The sequence below is a fragment of the Drosophila mojavensis genome, unplaced genomic scaffold, assembly GCF_018153725.1.
Source record: "Drosophila mojavensis isolate 15081-1352.22 unplaced genomic scaffold, ASM1815372v1 contig_36, whole genome shotgun sequence".
NCBI lineage: Eukaryota > Metazoa > Arthropoda > Insecta > Diptera > Drosophilidae > Drosophila > Drosophila mojavensis.
In genome coordinates, this window is record NW_025318858.1 from 18,836,482 (window position 1) to 18,854,201 (window position 17,720).

Sequence of the window (17,720 nt, forward strand, 5' to 3'; positions counted from 1 at the left end):
TCGCACTTCATATGTGCAAATTTTATTATTCCTACTTTTTTTTTTATATTTACAATTTCTGTATTTGCATAAGAAGAAAAATGAACTGAAAACGATCTGTGGACTGAGTTATACTTTTGGCAGGCTTGCAGTATAACTGTGTGTGTGTGTGTGTGAGCAGCCAACACTTTATGGCTGACCCGCCCGCAAAAGTATGCTACATTTTTTGGAAACCAACTGCTTTCGCTGTTTGGCTCTGGCCCAAACATTTAAATGGTTTTTCTTAACAGATTTTGTACTTTTCTTGCTGCTTATTTGCATTGCTGGTGTTGAGAATTTTTTTGTATATTTTTTTTTGTCAGTTTTGTCTTTGTATTTGTGGAATTTCGATTTCTTCTTTTGTGTTTTTCCCCCTTTTTTCTGGTTCTGTGTTGTCATTTGAGATAATATGAAAAGCATTCAGGCTTTGGAGCCTTTGTCCTTTTGTTTCGCCGTCGCCTTTGATTGCACTTGAGTTTATTTTAAAGCAATTGATTGGATTTGAAACGATGATTGCGAAATCTGGCTGTGTTAAGTGGTTTGGAATACGTGCTGAACCGTAACTGGTTATATCTTCTGCTAGTTGGCTGCTTTGCTGAGCAAACAGTTTGTGCACGGAAGAGGAAATGAATTATTAAGTTGTTAGGTCATGCCGCATTTCTTACAATGAAACAAGTCAATTATATTGAAGATGTAAAAAATGAGGTTGACTATCTAGAGAATAGTCTTTTAAGGGAAATTCCTTATAGCTGTTTATGAGAAACTGTTGCAATAGCATCCTTATTAAAAACCATATATAAATGTCAAGAGCTCACTTTGGTTTTAATTTTTTCGTTGACAATCGAAATATTTCTTTAAACTTGTTTTCTTGTCTTTTAGCTTAGAGAAAATAAAACATGATAATTTCATTAAGTATGTCAACTGTCGCCGTTTGAATTGAATTTTAAAGTAACCTTTATTATTATTTTTTTTCTTTGACAATTGAAATTGTATTTCAATTTGGTTGGCTAGACAAATAGCTTACATAAGTTGAAGCCTGAGAAAGAGCTGGCTACTTTACTTTTATTTATTGGCACTACGTGCAAGTCATGGTAAATTGAGGGTTTCATTGGAGAAGGTGCTTCTATAGTTATATATTTGTAAATTGTTTTAATACCACTCTAAATTGAATCTATTTTAGTTTACGACATTTTCATCCGTCATATTCACAGCTTCCATATGAAGCAGCGAAATATCGCAAGTCTTTTTGTCTATTAGCATTGATTTTTATATTGCTCTCATTTTGGGTCACCCTAAACAATGCTGACCATCAACATATGCTTGTAAAACCCATTCGGCTGCTGTCTTTTATGGCCAACTAACTGGCTTGGCCACACTCAATCACTTTGACTAAGTGCCAAAATGGCCAACAGCTAGGAAAATAGCAGCAACTGTTGGCTATCAGCAATAAAAATAGACTTAGAGGCGAGTCTATCAGGGCGGGCAATTAATTGATTGATTGATTGATTAGCTCAGTCAGCAACTGCAGCAACAACAATCTCAGCAACAAAACCAAAACAAAATAAACCAAATTGTGGTTCATCATTTTCATTTGCTTGAGCATATCGTCCAAACCAACAATAATAAAAATCAAATCGAGCGAAAGAGAGAGAGAGAGAGAGATAGGGAGAGACAGAGTAATACAATATGAAAGAGACAGCTGTTGTTATTTATGTGTGTGTGTGTGTGTGGGTGTGTTCCAAACAAACAAGGAAATCAAAGCGAATGTTTATGCGTGTGATTTGAATTTAAATGCGAGTCAAGCCTAAATAATAATGGCGCCATCTAACAGCTCTGTTTAGCCTCGCTTTGTTTTAATGCCAGCATGAAATGTTTATGGACCAGTTGCAGAAAAACAGCTCGTCAAATGGGCTCAACCAACTGCACAATGCTCAATCACAGTTCAAAAAGAGTGGAGCTTATTTAAATATATTTACTTATTTATTTATTTATTTATTTTGCATAATACTCATTCACAGTTCAAAAAAAGAGTTAAGAGTCATTTGAATAAAATTATTTGCATTCGAATTTAGCAAGTTTATTCATGATAAGTCTCTCTGTAGAGGTGCATCTGTAAGTTATTTGCAGGTGTTCCATGGGCTTGAATTAATACGCCTTTGAAATGCTTATGTAAAAAATAATTGATTAGGTTATAAAGTTCAGAGAGTATAGAATATGGTATAGAGACTATGGTAACTCTTAGCCTCTGGTAAGTCTTTCTCTAAAGTTTTCTACTGTGTTAGGGACGGATTTATTCTAATCACCATGCTATCAATGAATAAAATTATTTAAGCTTAATGTATTATTCTATTCTTATATATTTGCGAAATTTTCAAAGCTCTACCTTCATCGTTGTCAACGACTTAGTTATGAATACTCAAATGATATATCGATTTGCCACAAAATCTTGATACTTCACACAGAGAAGTGCAAATACAAGCTTATATTCCATATTATCATTCTGTAGCTTCTATAAAAGCAATGATTTGATTTGTCTTCATACACACAGACTAAAGCAAGCCAGAGATTACACAAAGCCAATATACTCTCTTACTTATTGAATGCGCTACAGCTGCAAATCAAAGGCCAACTGAGTTCTGTTCAATGGATGCCGATTCAGTCAACCGATTCTGTTGGCGGTCAACAATATGTCGTTCAATCATTTTGTGTATTTGTGTGGGTGAGTGTGTGTCTGTGTGGGTGTATGTAAGTTTTTATGCTATTCTTCATGTGCTGTTTTTCCATACACTCGGATCAGAGTAGCTACGATTAGCTCACAATATTCAACTAACAAATGAATGAAATTTTGAATGATTATTAGTTATTAGAATTAGCTTTGCATAGAAAAAACATTTCTGGAATATCTAACATTTATTGAAAATAAAGAGTTCCGTTTAAAAAAATAATGTACAATATATATTTATATTTATATATATATTTTATCTGGTCTGCTGCAAATTCCAAATCAAAATTTCTATAGCCTCATGAAAAATAAGGGTATTTATTCTGAGATTGATTCAAAGCACTGGTTAAACAGACTTGATGTAACACAATTTAATGACGGCAGAGAGTAGATGTGATCAGAGAATGCCAAGTTGGCAAATAGTTGAATTATTTACGGGTCATTTGCTTAGGTTGCTATAATTATAACACAAAACAGGAACGAAATTGAGGAGGGTTTGGTTAAAGTACGCTTGAGAAGATGTTCTGTGGATTTGTATAACGTATTGAAATTTACTTGGAAAAATCTAAGAATATTATATGTAAAAAAATAATTTTGTTAAATAGAAGTTAAAGCTGCTCAGTTAAAAAGCTAGAGAGCTACACATCGACAGAGTTCCGTATAAAGTACTTGCATTTAATTTAAATAAAATTATGCTACCCAGTCAAACAAGTCAGCTGCTTTTGCTTAAGAACTTGATATATATGAATGTAAATGTATAATAAATATATTTGTTGGTTCGCTGCCCAGTCCTCTCACCTGGCCAACTGTTGATAATGCACTGTATTTGCTTTTGGGTGAGCGGGCGAGGCGGGCGGAGGAGGCAACAGCTGCGGCTGTCTGAACGGAAGCTGGCGCGAATGAGTTAACAAAATAAAAGGATTCTGATGAAAATTTCGCATGTTGCCTCAAAAACTTCAGCAGCTGGCGCCGAGTGGGCGTGAAGAGCCCACTCGAATGCTGTTAATGCGAAGGTTAAGGTTCAAGTCTTTCAAATACAGCTTAGCGAAAACAACGGCTGTGCGGCAGCTGTTGCCTGTATATGGCGAATGGTGAATTAATCGGCCCTCGACTAGCTTTAAGGTGTTCTAAATTGAAAAGTTCATGAGGAGCCAGAGTCGCAGTCAGTTGTTGATTAAGCAATTTACATTGTGCTGCAGCCGCACACACATAATTAAGCCGCAGCTGAAGAGCGGAAATTTCGTTTGTGGCTGGCGCTGCTCATCAGCCGGGAAATTGCCATAAAGATACTTTTAATTGCTACTAAGTGTCGACAGAGCCAGCGCAGCCAGCAGCACACTTATCTAGCCAAAGGCAAATGAAACGCTCTCGCAAGCCTTGGCAGCCGCCTCCTGCAAGTCTCCAAAGGAAAGGCGGAAAAGGACATTGCGCTCGCTGCTGAGTTATAGTTGCGGGAATTGTTGTTCTGGAAAAGTAAATGTACGTTGCTTGATTTCAAACTTAATGGGCTGCGCACTGACTTTGAGTTCCCCACCACACCACACCACGCCCCGCCACGCCTCTCTCTCATCTCACTCTGCCAGCAGTTCAAAAGTGAAACAACTGCAAGTTAAGTAGATAGGGATCCAGCTGGCAGCTCGGCCAATAAAGTTAGGTGTTCAATTGAGCGGTTGGCTAAGTGCGTAGAACCAATTGGAACTGGTGCGATGTAAATCGCTTCTCAGCAAATTGCCACAGACGTAAAGGCGTAAAGTCAAAAGTAGAACGCGAATTAAACAGGTCATTTAGTTAGTATGAAGTGTTATAATTGTTGGTGGATTTTAATTACAAATTTAGTTTTATTAAATGTGATATGAAACTTTTAAAAATATTCAATAATATTTTGTAAATATTTATGTTAAAACAATAATATGTAAATATTTAAGATATTTCAAATTAAATTGGTAGAGTCAGTTAATAAAAATTTAATTCAATATTATTAATAATTTATTTGAATTACAGACATAAAATTGTAAAATTAATTACAGACATAAAATTGTCAATTCTTCGTATTAAAAACATCATAATCTATAAAAACATAATTTATTAATAATTTTATTCACTTTATTTGTATTTGTTTATAAATGTTTGCAAATTACTTTAAAAATTTACAAAATTAAAAGTAATTTTATTTTTGAAAATGTTAAAAACAAAAGTTTAACTAATAAAAAATTAAAATGAATTGGTAAATGGAAAATTATTTAAAATCATTATTAATTATTAAGTAATAAAAAATAATTAATAAATAATTTTAAAAATGTTCCAAAAATGTAAAATATAAATAAATTTAATTGAACTGGTAAATGAAAAATGATTAAAAATAAATATAAATTATTAAATAATAAATATCGTGAATTTACAATAATAATGAGCAAATTTCAATAACAATTTAATTGAAATCATATTTAAATTGGCTTTGCATAATTTGTGGTATATCATATTATTTGCTTTATTTGCCTAAATTAAATGTAAGCTTTTTAGCCATGCCTCTCATTTCGCATTCTCATATTGGCCATTTGTTTGATTTGCTGATTGCTCAACTAATGTTCGCTTAAAGTTTTCAATCTGCAGAAAAAAACTCGAGGAGCAACAAACCAACAACTGGAAACCAATTGGCTGTGGCTTGCTGTCCAGAGAGCAAAGCTGAACTTTGTCGTTTTTTTTTTTTTTTAAAGTTCGTTGATTTTTTTTTTTTTTTGTTGTTAATTTTTTTGGTTTACTTTTCTCGTCATTCTTTAAGAGAATTTAATCAAAAGTTGTGCTGAGCTCGAGAGGGTTTCAAGTTCACCTGTGCTGGCTGCATTCTAAATAAACGAGGCTAACAATCAAAAGGAGAAGAGAGCAAAAAAAGGAGAAAAGTGGAAAAAAGTCTTGCACGAAATCAAACCAAACCAAATACAACAACATGTCGCAGCATTTCACATCGATATTTGAGAACCTGCGCTTTGTGACTATCAAGCGTACAACAAATACGCAGCCACAACAACAACAACAACAGCAGCAGCAACAACAGCAATCGCCGCTGCCCACGCCAAAGGCAACTCCCGTCGAGCCAAATAAAATCAAAGCCAAAACTCAGGCAGCACTAAACGGCAATGGGCAGCTCTTGAGCACAAATCTTGGCGGCGTCGCTGCCACCACCAGCCATGAAGTGGACCACAGCAAAGGCGCGTCTGGCACGACCGCAGGCGCAGTAAGTGCTCTTGCCGGCGGCGGTGGCGTTGGCGTTGGCGTTGGCGGCACGCCATTGAAGCACCACAAGCGCACCAGCATTCCCACATCGTCGCCGCAGCCGGGACGCGAGAGACGCGGTACCAACACCAGCATCGTCGTGGAGTTGGATGATGGGGTTGGCAGTGGCAGTGGCAGTGGCAGTGGCGGTGGTGTTGGCGGTGGCGGTGGCGTTAGTGGTAGTAGTGTGGGCCAGAGTGCGGCCGGTGCATCAGGCAGTGGCACGGCATCCAGCAAAAGTTCGCGCGAACTTTCACCAACGCCCAAAAACGCACAGCAGCCGCGAAAAATGTCACAGGATCATCGTTCGCGTGCCGGCAGGTGAGACGAACACACCTACACACACACACACACACACCTGCACATATCATAAATCATATTTGCAAATTATAGATAAAAAATGAATGAAGAACTAGAAATTGTTATGAATGACTAATGGCTATGAATAGGGCGGAAGGGAGAAAGCCCAAGTTTGTATTATATTCAAGAAAGTTGAGAGTTTGGCGGGAGTTTGCGAAAATAAATGAATACAAATTTCACAGAGCAGTTATAAGAAATATTTATAAAATATTTCGAATAAATCAGGGTGTAGGCTATTCATTCAAAGTTATAGCGATTCAATTATGAAAGAGATATAAAAAATATTTATAATTTATTTATAGTTATAATATATTTATATTTTAATATCTATATTTATAATAGATTTTTCTGTAGCTTTATCATTTATAGTCACAAAGATTTTCTTATATACTTGGATCTATTTATAAATTGCTTTCTTTAGAGTAACTCAGCTCTCAATTCAAGTCAAACATTATTATAGATTTTTTGAGATATATTCTTCGACTTTGCCTATGTATTTCCAGCACTTAAAAAAAAAAATTAAAATCAAATATTAACAAAATAGTTAAATATCGCAGATTCACAGTTTATTTCAAGCTACGCCTATACAAAGCTTTGACATATTGTAAATTTTTACTAAGAGAGATATCAATGTTTATGCAAATTTATAATATAAATTAAAATTAAAAATAAAATATTTAATTTTCATAATAAACCAATGAATTACTAAAGTTCATGAAAGTCGATTATAGCATATATAATTTTGAATTTCATACTATATTTAATATTTTGAATTCTTATTATAAATGCTATAAATTCTAAGTAAATTAGTTCAGCTACTTTTTAATACGAATTCAATCTAAAAACGTAATTAAATTTATTTCATTGTCATCGTCTTGAACATTGATTTTCCATTGCACAGCTTCATGCACTTGGACGACGAGGGACGCAGCTTGCTGATGCGGAAGCCGATGCGCCTGAAGAACATCGAGGGCCGGCCGGAGGTGTATGACACACTGCACAGCAAGGGACGCGAGGTAGGTCACGTTTCAATTTGAGTTTCTGTTACACATACAAGTCATAATTAGTTGTTGCACGTGAGCCTGGAGCTGGGCATCTCAGCTGCTGGGGCGTGTCTTTTGGGCTCGGACTAAGATGCTGCGCGTTTGGCTACGTCATGAATGGGAATGTGCAATAAAAATGGCAGTAAGACAATTCGCAGTATGTTTTCTCCCCTCTCTCTCTCACTCTCTCTCCCTTTGTGTGGAGCGTAAAAAAGTTTTTTTTCGCTCGAATGCCAAGCGCAGAGAAGAAGAAGAAACCATTGCATACTTCCAGGAGTTATTTAATACTCATGATGCTGCTAGTTGGCTATGTAATTGTGTGGGTGTGCAGCTGTGTGTGTGGTTGTTTGTTTGTTTGTTTGCGCGTGTTATTTTTGTTGCCTGCAATTTTAACGTTTACTGCAGCTTGTTATGTAAAAGTTGTGCGTGCCCGGTCCAGGATTAAAAGGACTTCGCATTTGTCGACCCCATTGACGCTTGGAGCCAAGTGTGCACAACGTAATGAAGTAGCTGGAAAGTCCCTTAATGCATGCGTGTGTGTGTGTGTGTCGTTTGTTGTTGTTTTTAGTAATCCCTGTTGCGGTTAGCTGGGCAAAGCAGCGAAACATAGTTTTCACTCAACTTAAACCTGTGGCCAACTTTACAACTAACGGCATTTGCGCTATTTGCGTTCCTTGAAAAGTTTAAGCTCATATAAAAATTACTTAATTACTCGCACGCCATTAAATTAAACTAACGAATAATGCGGCCATCGCATAATTCAAGGGCTGCACCTGATTAGGCAGGCAAAAAAAAATATACGAAGAGATGCTGCAGCTGCAACTGCGACTGCGATTTGAAACCCATTAAGCCGAATCACAGATACAAGTTGGGGTGCGCCGCATTACAGCAGCTGCAAAAAGACGTCGCGACGTGTTGGCACTAAAGTTGGCAACCAACCTCAATTAGCCAACTCAAGCCCGAGCGGCAGTTGCCTGGCTAATTAAGTCAGCGGTGGCGGCGACGACAGCAGGCGTCGGAAATGGCGCTACGAATCCGTTTCTATTTTTTTCTCTGCAATCAAATTTCATTGCATAACACTCGACCATGCCCACTGCACCCTGGCCGGCCTCCCCCTGCTGCAGCTGCCATCAGTTGAATTTTAACGCGCGATGCGCATAAAATTATGCAATGCAAAATATTTGCGCTTGCCGCCATTTTGTTTAAGTAGCGCCCTCGACTTTAGTTGCCCTGGGAAAACACTCGGCTTGCCACTTGCCACTTGCCACTTGTAATGCAAATTTCCATTGGCCCACCGGCCCACCTGCTAATTATAATAAGCGACTGGGTGGAAGAGCAGCTGAATCTGCTGCTTTCATAGTTGTTAGCGTTCCCCTTCAAGGAAATTAAACTTTATGTCATCCGACTGGAATTCGCAGCTCAAATGTCTTAACATGCCGTCAATTAAATGGCCCACAATGTTGTACGTACACCTACACACACCCACACACCTATACACCTTTACACACACATGTATGCTAAGCGCTCCAAACTATATCCCGCACAACTTTTATGGCTGCTTTGTCCATAAAACCATATGTGAGCTTTAAACTCTTAGTTATGCCCGAGTGCAAACAAAAAAGTCAACATAAAGCCGAGATTTCGGGTAATTAAAATTTATTTATGCGAAGCATCGTTTAGCTGGGGTAAGTTTTACAAGCAGCTTTCAAGGCTTTCTAGAGAGATTTGAATAAAAAGAATTTTAAGCATCATTAAAATTTGATGGCACATTTATTTATTAGTTTTCTATAAATGTTCTTATATTTTAACGCATATAGAGGCCTCATCTTATAATTCAAAATTCAAGTTAAAATTCCTGCTAAGCTATAGCTGAAAATATACACAAAGAATTAGAATAAAGCTAACTAAGCATGTGCTTGGAAATTGTTAAACAAATATTTAGCTCTTAGTTAACATGTTCTAAATAGTCACAAGTAAACACACTTTTAAGCCACTTAAGCCATTTACAGAGTATTTCCCATTCAACCTTCTCTCACCTCCACCATTTCGGGAAAAGTTTCTTCTTTTAAATGTACTTTGTTTGTCTTTATTGTTTTGTTTCAATTGTTCTTCATAATATTCAAAATATTAGTTTAATTCAAGCGTAGAGTTTCTCTTGCTAATATTTTTGGAATTTCACTCGGAGAAATAGTTGTTCACAATTTGGAGTAGGAGTGTGGAAAAACACAAAGTATGGGGGTTTGGACTGAAAAGTTGCTTGTAAAGGTGTTAATTATGTTGTCAAAACAAAACTGAGAAAAAAATGTAAAAATGTTTAATTATTTATGGAAAAATTAGTGAATGCTCAGAATTGTAACGATTAGAAATGAAAATACTGAAGCGAGTAATATAATATGAACGAATATAATAAATCAAAATGATATTAAAGCATTCACTTTTTTTTAATATCATGAAACCATTGAAAATGGGAATTACGATGTAATAAATTTTAATAAATCTATATAACAGTCAGAAGGAGGCGTGTTAGACAGGAATATACAAACTATTTCTTCCTTTCCTTTTCTCTAAGAACTTCCTCTAAGCCTTTCTTCTGTGTGTTTGTTTGAGTATTTCCTTATCTTTGCTTAAATCTTTCCTTCATGAATTTATACTAATCCCTCCCACTTAGTATTTTTTCCATGTTTTTCCTTTAACTCTTTTCTCTAAGTCTTTCCTCTGAGAACTTCTTCTAAGCATTTCCTCTAAGTATTTCTGCTTAGTATTTTCTCTATTTGCTCTAAGTCCTTAATGCTTAGCTGAACGATCACAATTTACTTCACTTTACTTTACTGCACGGCACTGACTGACTGAAGAAATGCTGCTGCCCTTTATATAGGGCGACCTTCACTCAATGACGAAGTCGCTCTCAAATGCTCAGCCCGACGCCAGGTAGAGATCGTTGCAGTTGAGCTCTAAGTGATCAATGGGAGCACTCTCTGCTGCTTTGAATGCCCGAAGCTTCGTTCGACTCGGATATAAATACGAAATGGATACTGCTGCATACATATAGACAACTTAAATGATCTAATGTAGCTCTTCATCGTTCCTTGCTTTTGTTAGGCAGTAGGCAGAGACAGACAGGGAGACAGACAGAGAGACACATATACAGACAGAGATGGGCAAATAAACACGCATAGTTAATTCGGATTACTTCGTTAGGTTGCTCAATAATTTATGTATGCTTAAGAAGACTAAATGTTGATATGCCTGCAGTTTTCTCTCTCATGTTTGTTGGGTTCAACCATTTACTTTTGTCTAGAGTCATTTATTTAGTAAGTAAACCCATACGCAGCTCGTTTTGATTCTTGCAGCAGCCCGCAGTAATTTTTAAAACTTTTTCCTTAAGCGGCGCATAAATTTTAAATGCGAAAAAAGCTTGAAAAATTTGCAACAAAAAAGTGCAAATTTGGCGCACGCCAGAGCAAAGTAATTGCAGGCAACCACCATACCACGTCCACCAGTGCCCGGCTGCTAAGGCGTACGCCAAACTTTAAGCGCACTCAAATATTAGTATATTATAGACACTACATGTGTATGTGTGTGTGTGTGTGTGTGAGTGTATTTATTTGACGCGTTGCAGCTGCAACAATTTCCGTTTCCGGCGCGTTTGCGACCGTCGCGTTGCTTCTGTTGTTGTTGTTGCTGCTTTGTGTTTATATTTACATAAAACAATTTGGAAGAACTTTGTTTGTTGTTTCTCGGTAGCGTGGGTAAGGGGAAGGGGAGGGGGAGGATGCGTGTGTGTGGCTGTTAACCAGTTAATGGGCGTGGCAGCAACGACAGCAGTAGTAGGAGCAGCAGCAGCAGCAGCAGCAGCAGAAGCAGGAGCAGCAGTAGCAGCAGGAGCAGCACTCTCGCAATTATTTGCATTTGCGGGCACCCGAAAAATTCATTTGCCACTCCTTAGGTTTCTTCAAATCTGCGCAGCCAAAAGGTCTGTTTGACTTATGAGATTTTTCTCTCCTTTGATATGGAAAAAGCTAATTTTTAAGCTTGGAAAAGTGGAAAACATATTGCACTGTCAAAATGAGGTATGCGAGTAGTTGCAGCTCGTGTGGGCGTGTCAACGACTGCTTTTACTTATTAGAACTATAATTTTCAAGTGGCTGCAATTAAATTGCGTCATGTATACCACATGCGTGAGTGTAAGTGTGTGTGTGTGTATGAGTGTGTTTTGACTGAGTGTTAGTTTGTTTGCATCTGGTGGTTGCTGCTGCTGTTTGCATTGTGCATAAATTTGTCCCACGCAGTTGAGTGAAAATTGGCAAAGTTTATGCCACAGCCGTGTGGCAGGACTCGGCAATTTTTTCTCTGTGTGTGTGTGTGTGTGTGTGCGTGGTTGGTGCTTGCAGTTTATTGTGGTTAAGTTGCTTGAAGGGCTCATAAATTAACAACTTGAATTTACCGTGAGGTCTTTTTATCATGCGACTCTAAGCGAATTTGGAGCAGCTGGAAAGGGTTGAAAAATGTGGGGCAATGCTTAGTAAATAAATGCATAAATTGGCCTTAAGAGACAAATTGTGGATATAAATGTAAGAACATGAAAATTTCATGAATATAGCTCGAATAGACAATAATTGTATGTATGATTAATTATTGAGATGAAAATTAGGAGAGTAAGTGAGATTCTTTTGAGTTATTTTTGCCTTCTTCTGTGGTAAGGTCATCCGATGAGCATGGGAGTACGGTGTGTAGTGATATGTGCGTACTATATCTCCAACCCAGGCTATATTAGTATTTTTTCTCAGGATTGCGTATGTACCACACAGCACCAATGACACCTCTGAGGGAATGGTGCTGGCTCTACATATGTATATTGCTCCATATATTAGAATGGGGTGCAGTTTACTTTTGGTTAAAAGTATTTTGGTTTTAATTAAAAATTTGGGCTTGAGTGGTCAAAACTTGTTTGACCATTCCCCTTAATTGTATGTGTTATCTTTCCCATAGATCATATAAATTTAATTATATCATGCATATTAGCATACCAGCTGGAAAGGTGGCTTCTTTTCATAGAGAGCTGTTGTATGACAGCCTAGAAAATATCATGTAAGCCTTTGGATAACCACAGAGCCAACATTATAAGTAATGACTCACCTGGGTAGCCATTAGTTCTGTGGTTCTTAGAGCTAGTTTAGGTGCAGGTGAGCTCAAAGAAAACGTTATTAAAAACAATATTTCAAAGTCAACCAGACTTAACTATGAAAATTAATTTAATATTTAATTTATATACACATATACAAATTTGAAGTAAGTTGATAAAGAACGAGCTCTCAAAATCTTCAACTCTCGCCCTAATTATACAAGTTTAACAAGTCTCGCAACTGCCTCAGCGAATCTCTCAAGTGCTCACGTGGCGTATGTGTAATGTGATTGTCACAGTCGCCGAGCCGCAGACAAAAGCTGCAGGTAAATTCTCTTGAGCACCTTTTATGAGAGTCTCAATTCACTTTTCTCCAGCCAATTCAAAAGCTCAACTGCCTGTGAAAACAAACTAATTATGACCGCGGGTGGCTTTGCCACTGCGCTTCCAGGCATTGGCGTTGGCGTTGGCGCTGAGCAAATTAAGCCAAGGTAAAGACAGGTAAGAGCGAATAAAAATGAAAAAACAAAACAGCAGCAAGCAAGCAGGGCAGCTGTCAGTGGCGGTAGGATGAATTGAGGAGGGATTGCAAGAGTGGATTTATAGAGAAGAGGCAGGTAGATGTTGACTAGATGAGGTAAGACTTGATAATACTCTCGAAATGTGATAGAGTGAGACAGAGAGAAAGTGCTAGTGAGAGTGAAAGTGAGAATGAGAGAGAGAGAGAGAGAGAGAGAGAAAAAGATAGAGAGGGATATATAGCGAAAGTAAGAGAGACAGAGAGAAGATCTACAGATTACGAGACAGACCCTAAAACGATATAGATAGATAAATAGGGAGATTGAGAGAGTAGATAGCGAATGTGCTTGAGGGAGAGAGAGAGAGAAATAGAAAAGGCGAGATAGAGGGAGAGAGAACATAAGTAAGAAATAGTTGACTAAGTACTGAGCCTCAATCATATTCAATATTACATCCCTGCAGAGCATATACCCCTTTTCGCTCCCATACAGGGTATAATTACAGTGACATGCGTCATAAAAAAAGAGGAGGAGGGGCAAAGACTGTGAGCTGGCTGAGAAGGAAAATGTGAGCGTAAGGCAGAAGCTAAGCAAAGGGAAAGCAACATCCGCAATTGACAGTGAAATGCTTTTTAAACGCAGCCAGCAGCAAAGGCAGGATGAATGAAGGGCAAGAAGCAACAGCTAAATTGTTGCCCAAGAAACAGCTCAAGGCGAGAAGTTGTCAGTTGTTGTTGTTGTTGTTGTTGTTGCTATCGCTCCATGTGTTTCTCTGAGCCGTTTCTGTTTAATTTCATTTCCATTGCCATATTACCGGGCAGGGGCTGCTAGGGGAGCGGGGTCGGGGCAGTGTTTTCCTTATATTTTTATAGCTCCACAGAGCGCTGTCCGCTCAGTCAGCTCTGTCATTCATCTTCATTTGTCGCTACAATTAGGGCGAATGAAATGAGCAATCAAAAATTTAATTACCCAGATAAGCAATTAAATTTTTAATTAAATTGCCCGCCCCCAGCCACAGCCACACCCACACCCACTGCCGTATGTCATATTTGTGCCAAGCTTATGACTTATTTATTTAACATCTGCCGTTACATTCGCCTGTTGCCTGTTCCTTAGATATTGTCCTGTTCGAGGGCCACCTGTACGAGCAGCATCATGAACATTGGCAACGCGCCCGTCGAGGCACGCAAAGTGGATTTGGTGCTGGAGCACGCCAAGGACTTTCTGGATCAGTACTTCACCTCGATTAAGCGGTAAGTCCCACAGTCCGCACTCACACCGCAATGAAATATCTGCTACCAATTGACACTCGCCCGCCCGCTCCATTGATAGCTCTTCTTCGGCTGCCCATGAGACGCGCTGGAAACAGGTGCGACAGAGCATCGAGACAACGGGACATTATCAACTAACCGAAACGGAGCTAATTTATGGCGCCAAATTAGCTTGGCGCAATTCTTCGCGCTGCATTGGCCGCATCCAGTGGTCAAAGCTGCAGGTGAGTCTCGCCTTTGATTTATTACCTCGCATTAGCCAGGTAAAATTTATGAACAATTTATTACTCAGAACGAAGTGTATTTGTGGCGAGTTGAAATTGCTTTAAAATGTGGGCAGTTGTCAATTTTTTTTTTTTTTTTTTGTGTTTTTTATTAACTATGAAAGAAAAACGTGAAATATGTTTGAACTGGGGAAAGTAAAAATGGAATCCCAGATAGTAATGTCCAAATGAATATAAAATTAATCACCCTTTTTTAAGCTAAAGGCAAAAAGCGTTGATGATATTTTTTTATTTTTAATTATATGATTTAATTTAATTATATAAATATTTTTCAAAATAAATATGAAAATGACAAAAATAAAAAATAAAAACAGCTTTTTACAGTGTTCCGAAAAGCGATGATCATTATTTAATTGTCTGAAAATTTAAAAAAATTAATATGACAAAAAATAAAAAATAAAATAATATTAAACACAAAAATATTAAAAAAATTTCAAGCATGAAAAGGAGAGTACGACCATGTCCAAGAGATAAGCTAAATAGCTTGGCCTACTGCCTTAGCCTTTATTTGTATGTCCAGGCTTGTGCATCATATATTCTTGTTATTTAATAATTTATTCCTATTCGCAAGAGTCTTCTTTCGTAGTCATATATATACATTATGTCACATTGACAATTCTCCACAACTATTTATTTATAAATTCAATTTTCAACAGCTTTTCGCATTTGAGTCTTATCTAAGCAACACATTAGTCCGCCTCGTGCATCAAACAATAAATGCAATATTAGCCCAGAGCTAGCAGCATAATTCATCAAGACACATTAGGCAAATGTGTGTAATTTAGAGAAATTTTGAAAGATACGTAGAATAGTCGAGCAAATTAGTCAGCGCACAAATCACAGAAGACAGCACACTGATTGTCTGTGTGTGTGTGCGAGAGAGAAGAAGAGAGACAGAGAGTCTGTATGAGAGTCTGTGAAACATTATTCAAGATTTATGCGTGTTTCAACAAAATGACAAATGTAAAACGCGCACCCAAAGGCTATAAAAAAGCCAGCAAGTGACAGCTGGCAGAGAGCAAAGAGAAAGAGAGGGAAAAAGGGAGAGAGAGAGAAAGAGATGGGAGAGGGATAGAGAACAAGGCAGAACATAGCGCAAATTTGAAATGCAAATCATTGTAAATCTTAATTTACAAAAATTTCAGTGTCTGACACACACACACACACATACACAGACAGAGAGAGATTCATGGATACAAAAAAGAAATATATATATATATATATAAATAATGTATTCATATAATGATCAGTAGTAGTTGACATTACGAATTGCCCGTGTGTGCACAGCAATGTGTGAACAGATTTGCATTCACGCCTCAATAATTTACATATGTATATACATACACACACATACATATGTGCTCTGCCTTAGAACATCCTCAGCTTTTCAATTTGGCGTCTCTGAAGTCACCTTGAAAATTCACTTAACGTTAAAAATGTATTCACTGTGTTCATATTTAATGCCCCTCGTCTTTTGGCCTTTTTTTGCTTATGTCCACACAGATATGGTACACTCGAAGCAATAGTTGCAGCTAAACAAATATTGCAGCATAAGCAGTTAAATACCCTGTAAACAACAAATTATTGCAATAGTTTAGAGTGAAGTCAAAATTTATGAAAAATATATGAGAAACTGTTTGTGAATATTGGGCAATTTTTTAAATTATTTATTTTTGCATCGAAAATGCAAGAATAACATATGTAAATAAAAAATAAAGAAAAAACTTTTACATATATCATTTTTTCTTATCATTACATTTTAAATAAATATTCTATAATTTAGTTTATAGTCATGCTTTAAATTCTATACGGTCCATTTAGTTCTCGGCTTAACTAATGATTGTACTTGAAAGCCAGCATATACAGCTTTAAATTCTGCTTCTTCTTTCCCTATCCTAAGCTATTCTTTTCTAGTCCATCTATTCTGCTTTTGCAATAGTATTTCAAGTTAATCAGCCTCCCTTGTGGCTCTGCGGTTACTGCTAGCCAGTTTATTTACATAGAATATACATCCAGAGAAACTCTTTAAATTACTATTCTAATCCCTTATTCTAGAATTGCCCAAATATTACATACAAACTATTCTACTTAGGCTAACAGCACTTTAAACAAAGAACATACAAGAAAATATTACAGAATATCTGCACGTTGGTTGGCCAAATCCAACTAACATATTCTCTACTTCTGTCTGGGGACTTGGCACACAGTGTGTTTGGCTTTCAGAAAAATGATGCTGCATAAACATTTTGGAGTTCATACACAGAGTTTTGTTTGCTATGATAAATTCATTTTACGCCATGACTTTTCGGAAAAGTTATCCAATAACACTTGAAAAACAAAAAGTTTGCTGTAAATTAAATGCACGCATCATGCATAACTGAATGGCCAATGGGCAAAACACTTGAAAAAGGGTTCCAAACTTAATTACAAAAAGCCAAAAACCCAAACTCAACACGGCAGAAAATCAAATGCTAAAATGACAAAAAAAAAAAAAAAAAAAAAAAAGAAAAAGAGAAGCCAAATAATGAAATGAGAATGGGTGTTTAGATATTTAAGAGGGTTAGCAGAGATATCACAAATAAAGCCGAGGGTAAGTACTCGCACCTGTCGGTGATAAACCGGACAGCAGGTGTGAACATTACCCCAACAACAGAGTTAATAAAGAGGTATGTGTGTGTGTGTGTGCGTGAGTGTGTGTGCTTTGCTGCTAAAATGAGAATATCCAGAAAATGCATTCAAGCGAATTCATTGAATTGAAGGGCATTCGTTGTACAAAAACAAAAACCAAAACAAAAAGGCGACAATCTGAATGAACCAAACTAAGCGTATTACGTCACATTTATCATACGCCCCATGATCCAGCAGCAAAAACCAAATGGAAATGAAAATGAAAAAGAAAACAAAGCACATAGTAAAACATGGCAAAACAGAGAGCTGAACCGAAACTGATTTCATTTAGAGTTTACTGTGTTCGGCGGCGCTGCAAAACTTTGGCCGCACTTAAAATTCATGTTGTACAATTGTTTTAGCTGCTGTGTTTTCTCCACTGCGATTTCTGCTGTGAATACCCTGTAAAAATATGATGGAATTTAGGAGGGAATTGGAATTAAAT

General features: G+C 37.2%; 1 protein-coding gene across 3 annotated transcripts in view; it reads left to right on the forward strand.

Annotated features, from left to right (window-relative positions):
* LOC6577282 (nitric oxide synthase) overlaps positions 1–17,720 on the forward strand; it is a 46,993-nt gene that overhangs the window by 4,061 nt on the left and 25,212 nt on the right. For 2 of the 3 annotated variants that reach the window (XM_044009066.1, XM_044009067.1), the window contains exons 2-5: positions 5,337–6,331; positions 7,272–7,386; positions 14,170–14,306; positions 14,386–14,548. In XM_044009066.1, coding sequence (XP_043865001.1) covers positions 5,685–6,331; positions 7,272–7,386; positions 14,170–14,306; positions 14,386–14,548 — 1,062 coding nt within the window. In that variant the 5' untranslated portion in view covers positions 5,337–5,684. The remainder of the gene's footprint in view (positions 1–5,336; positions 6,332–7,271; positions 7,387–14,169; positions 14,307–14,385; positions 14,549–17,720) is intronic. The other variant, XM_002003213.4, reaches the window with a different exon arrangement.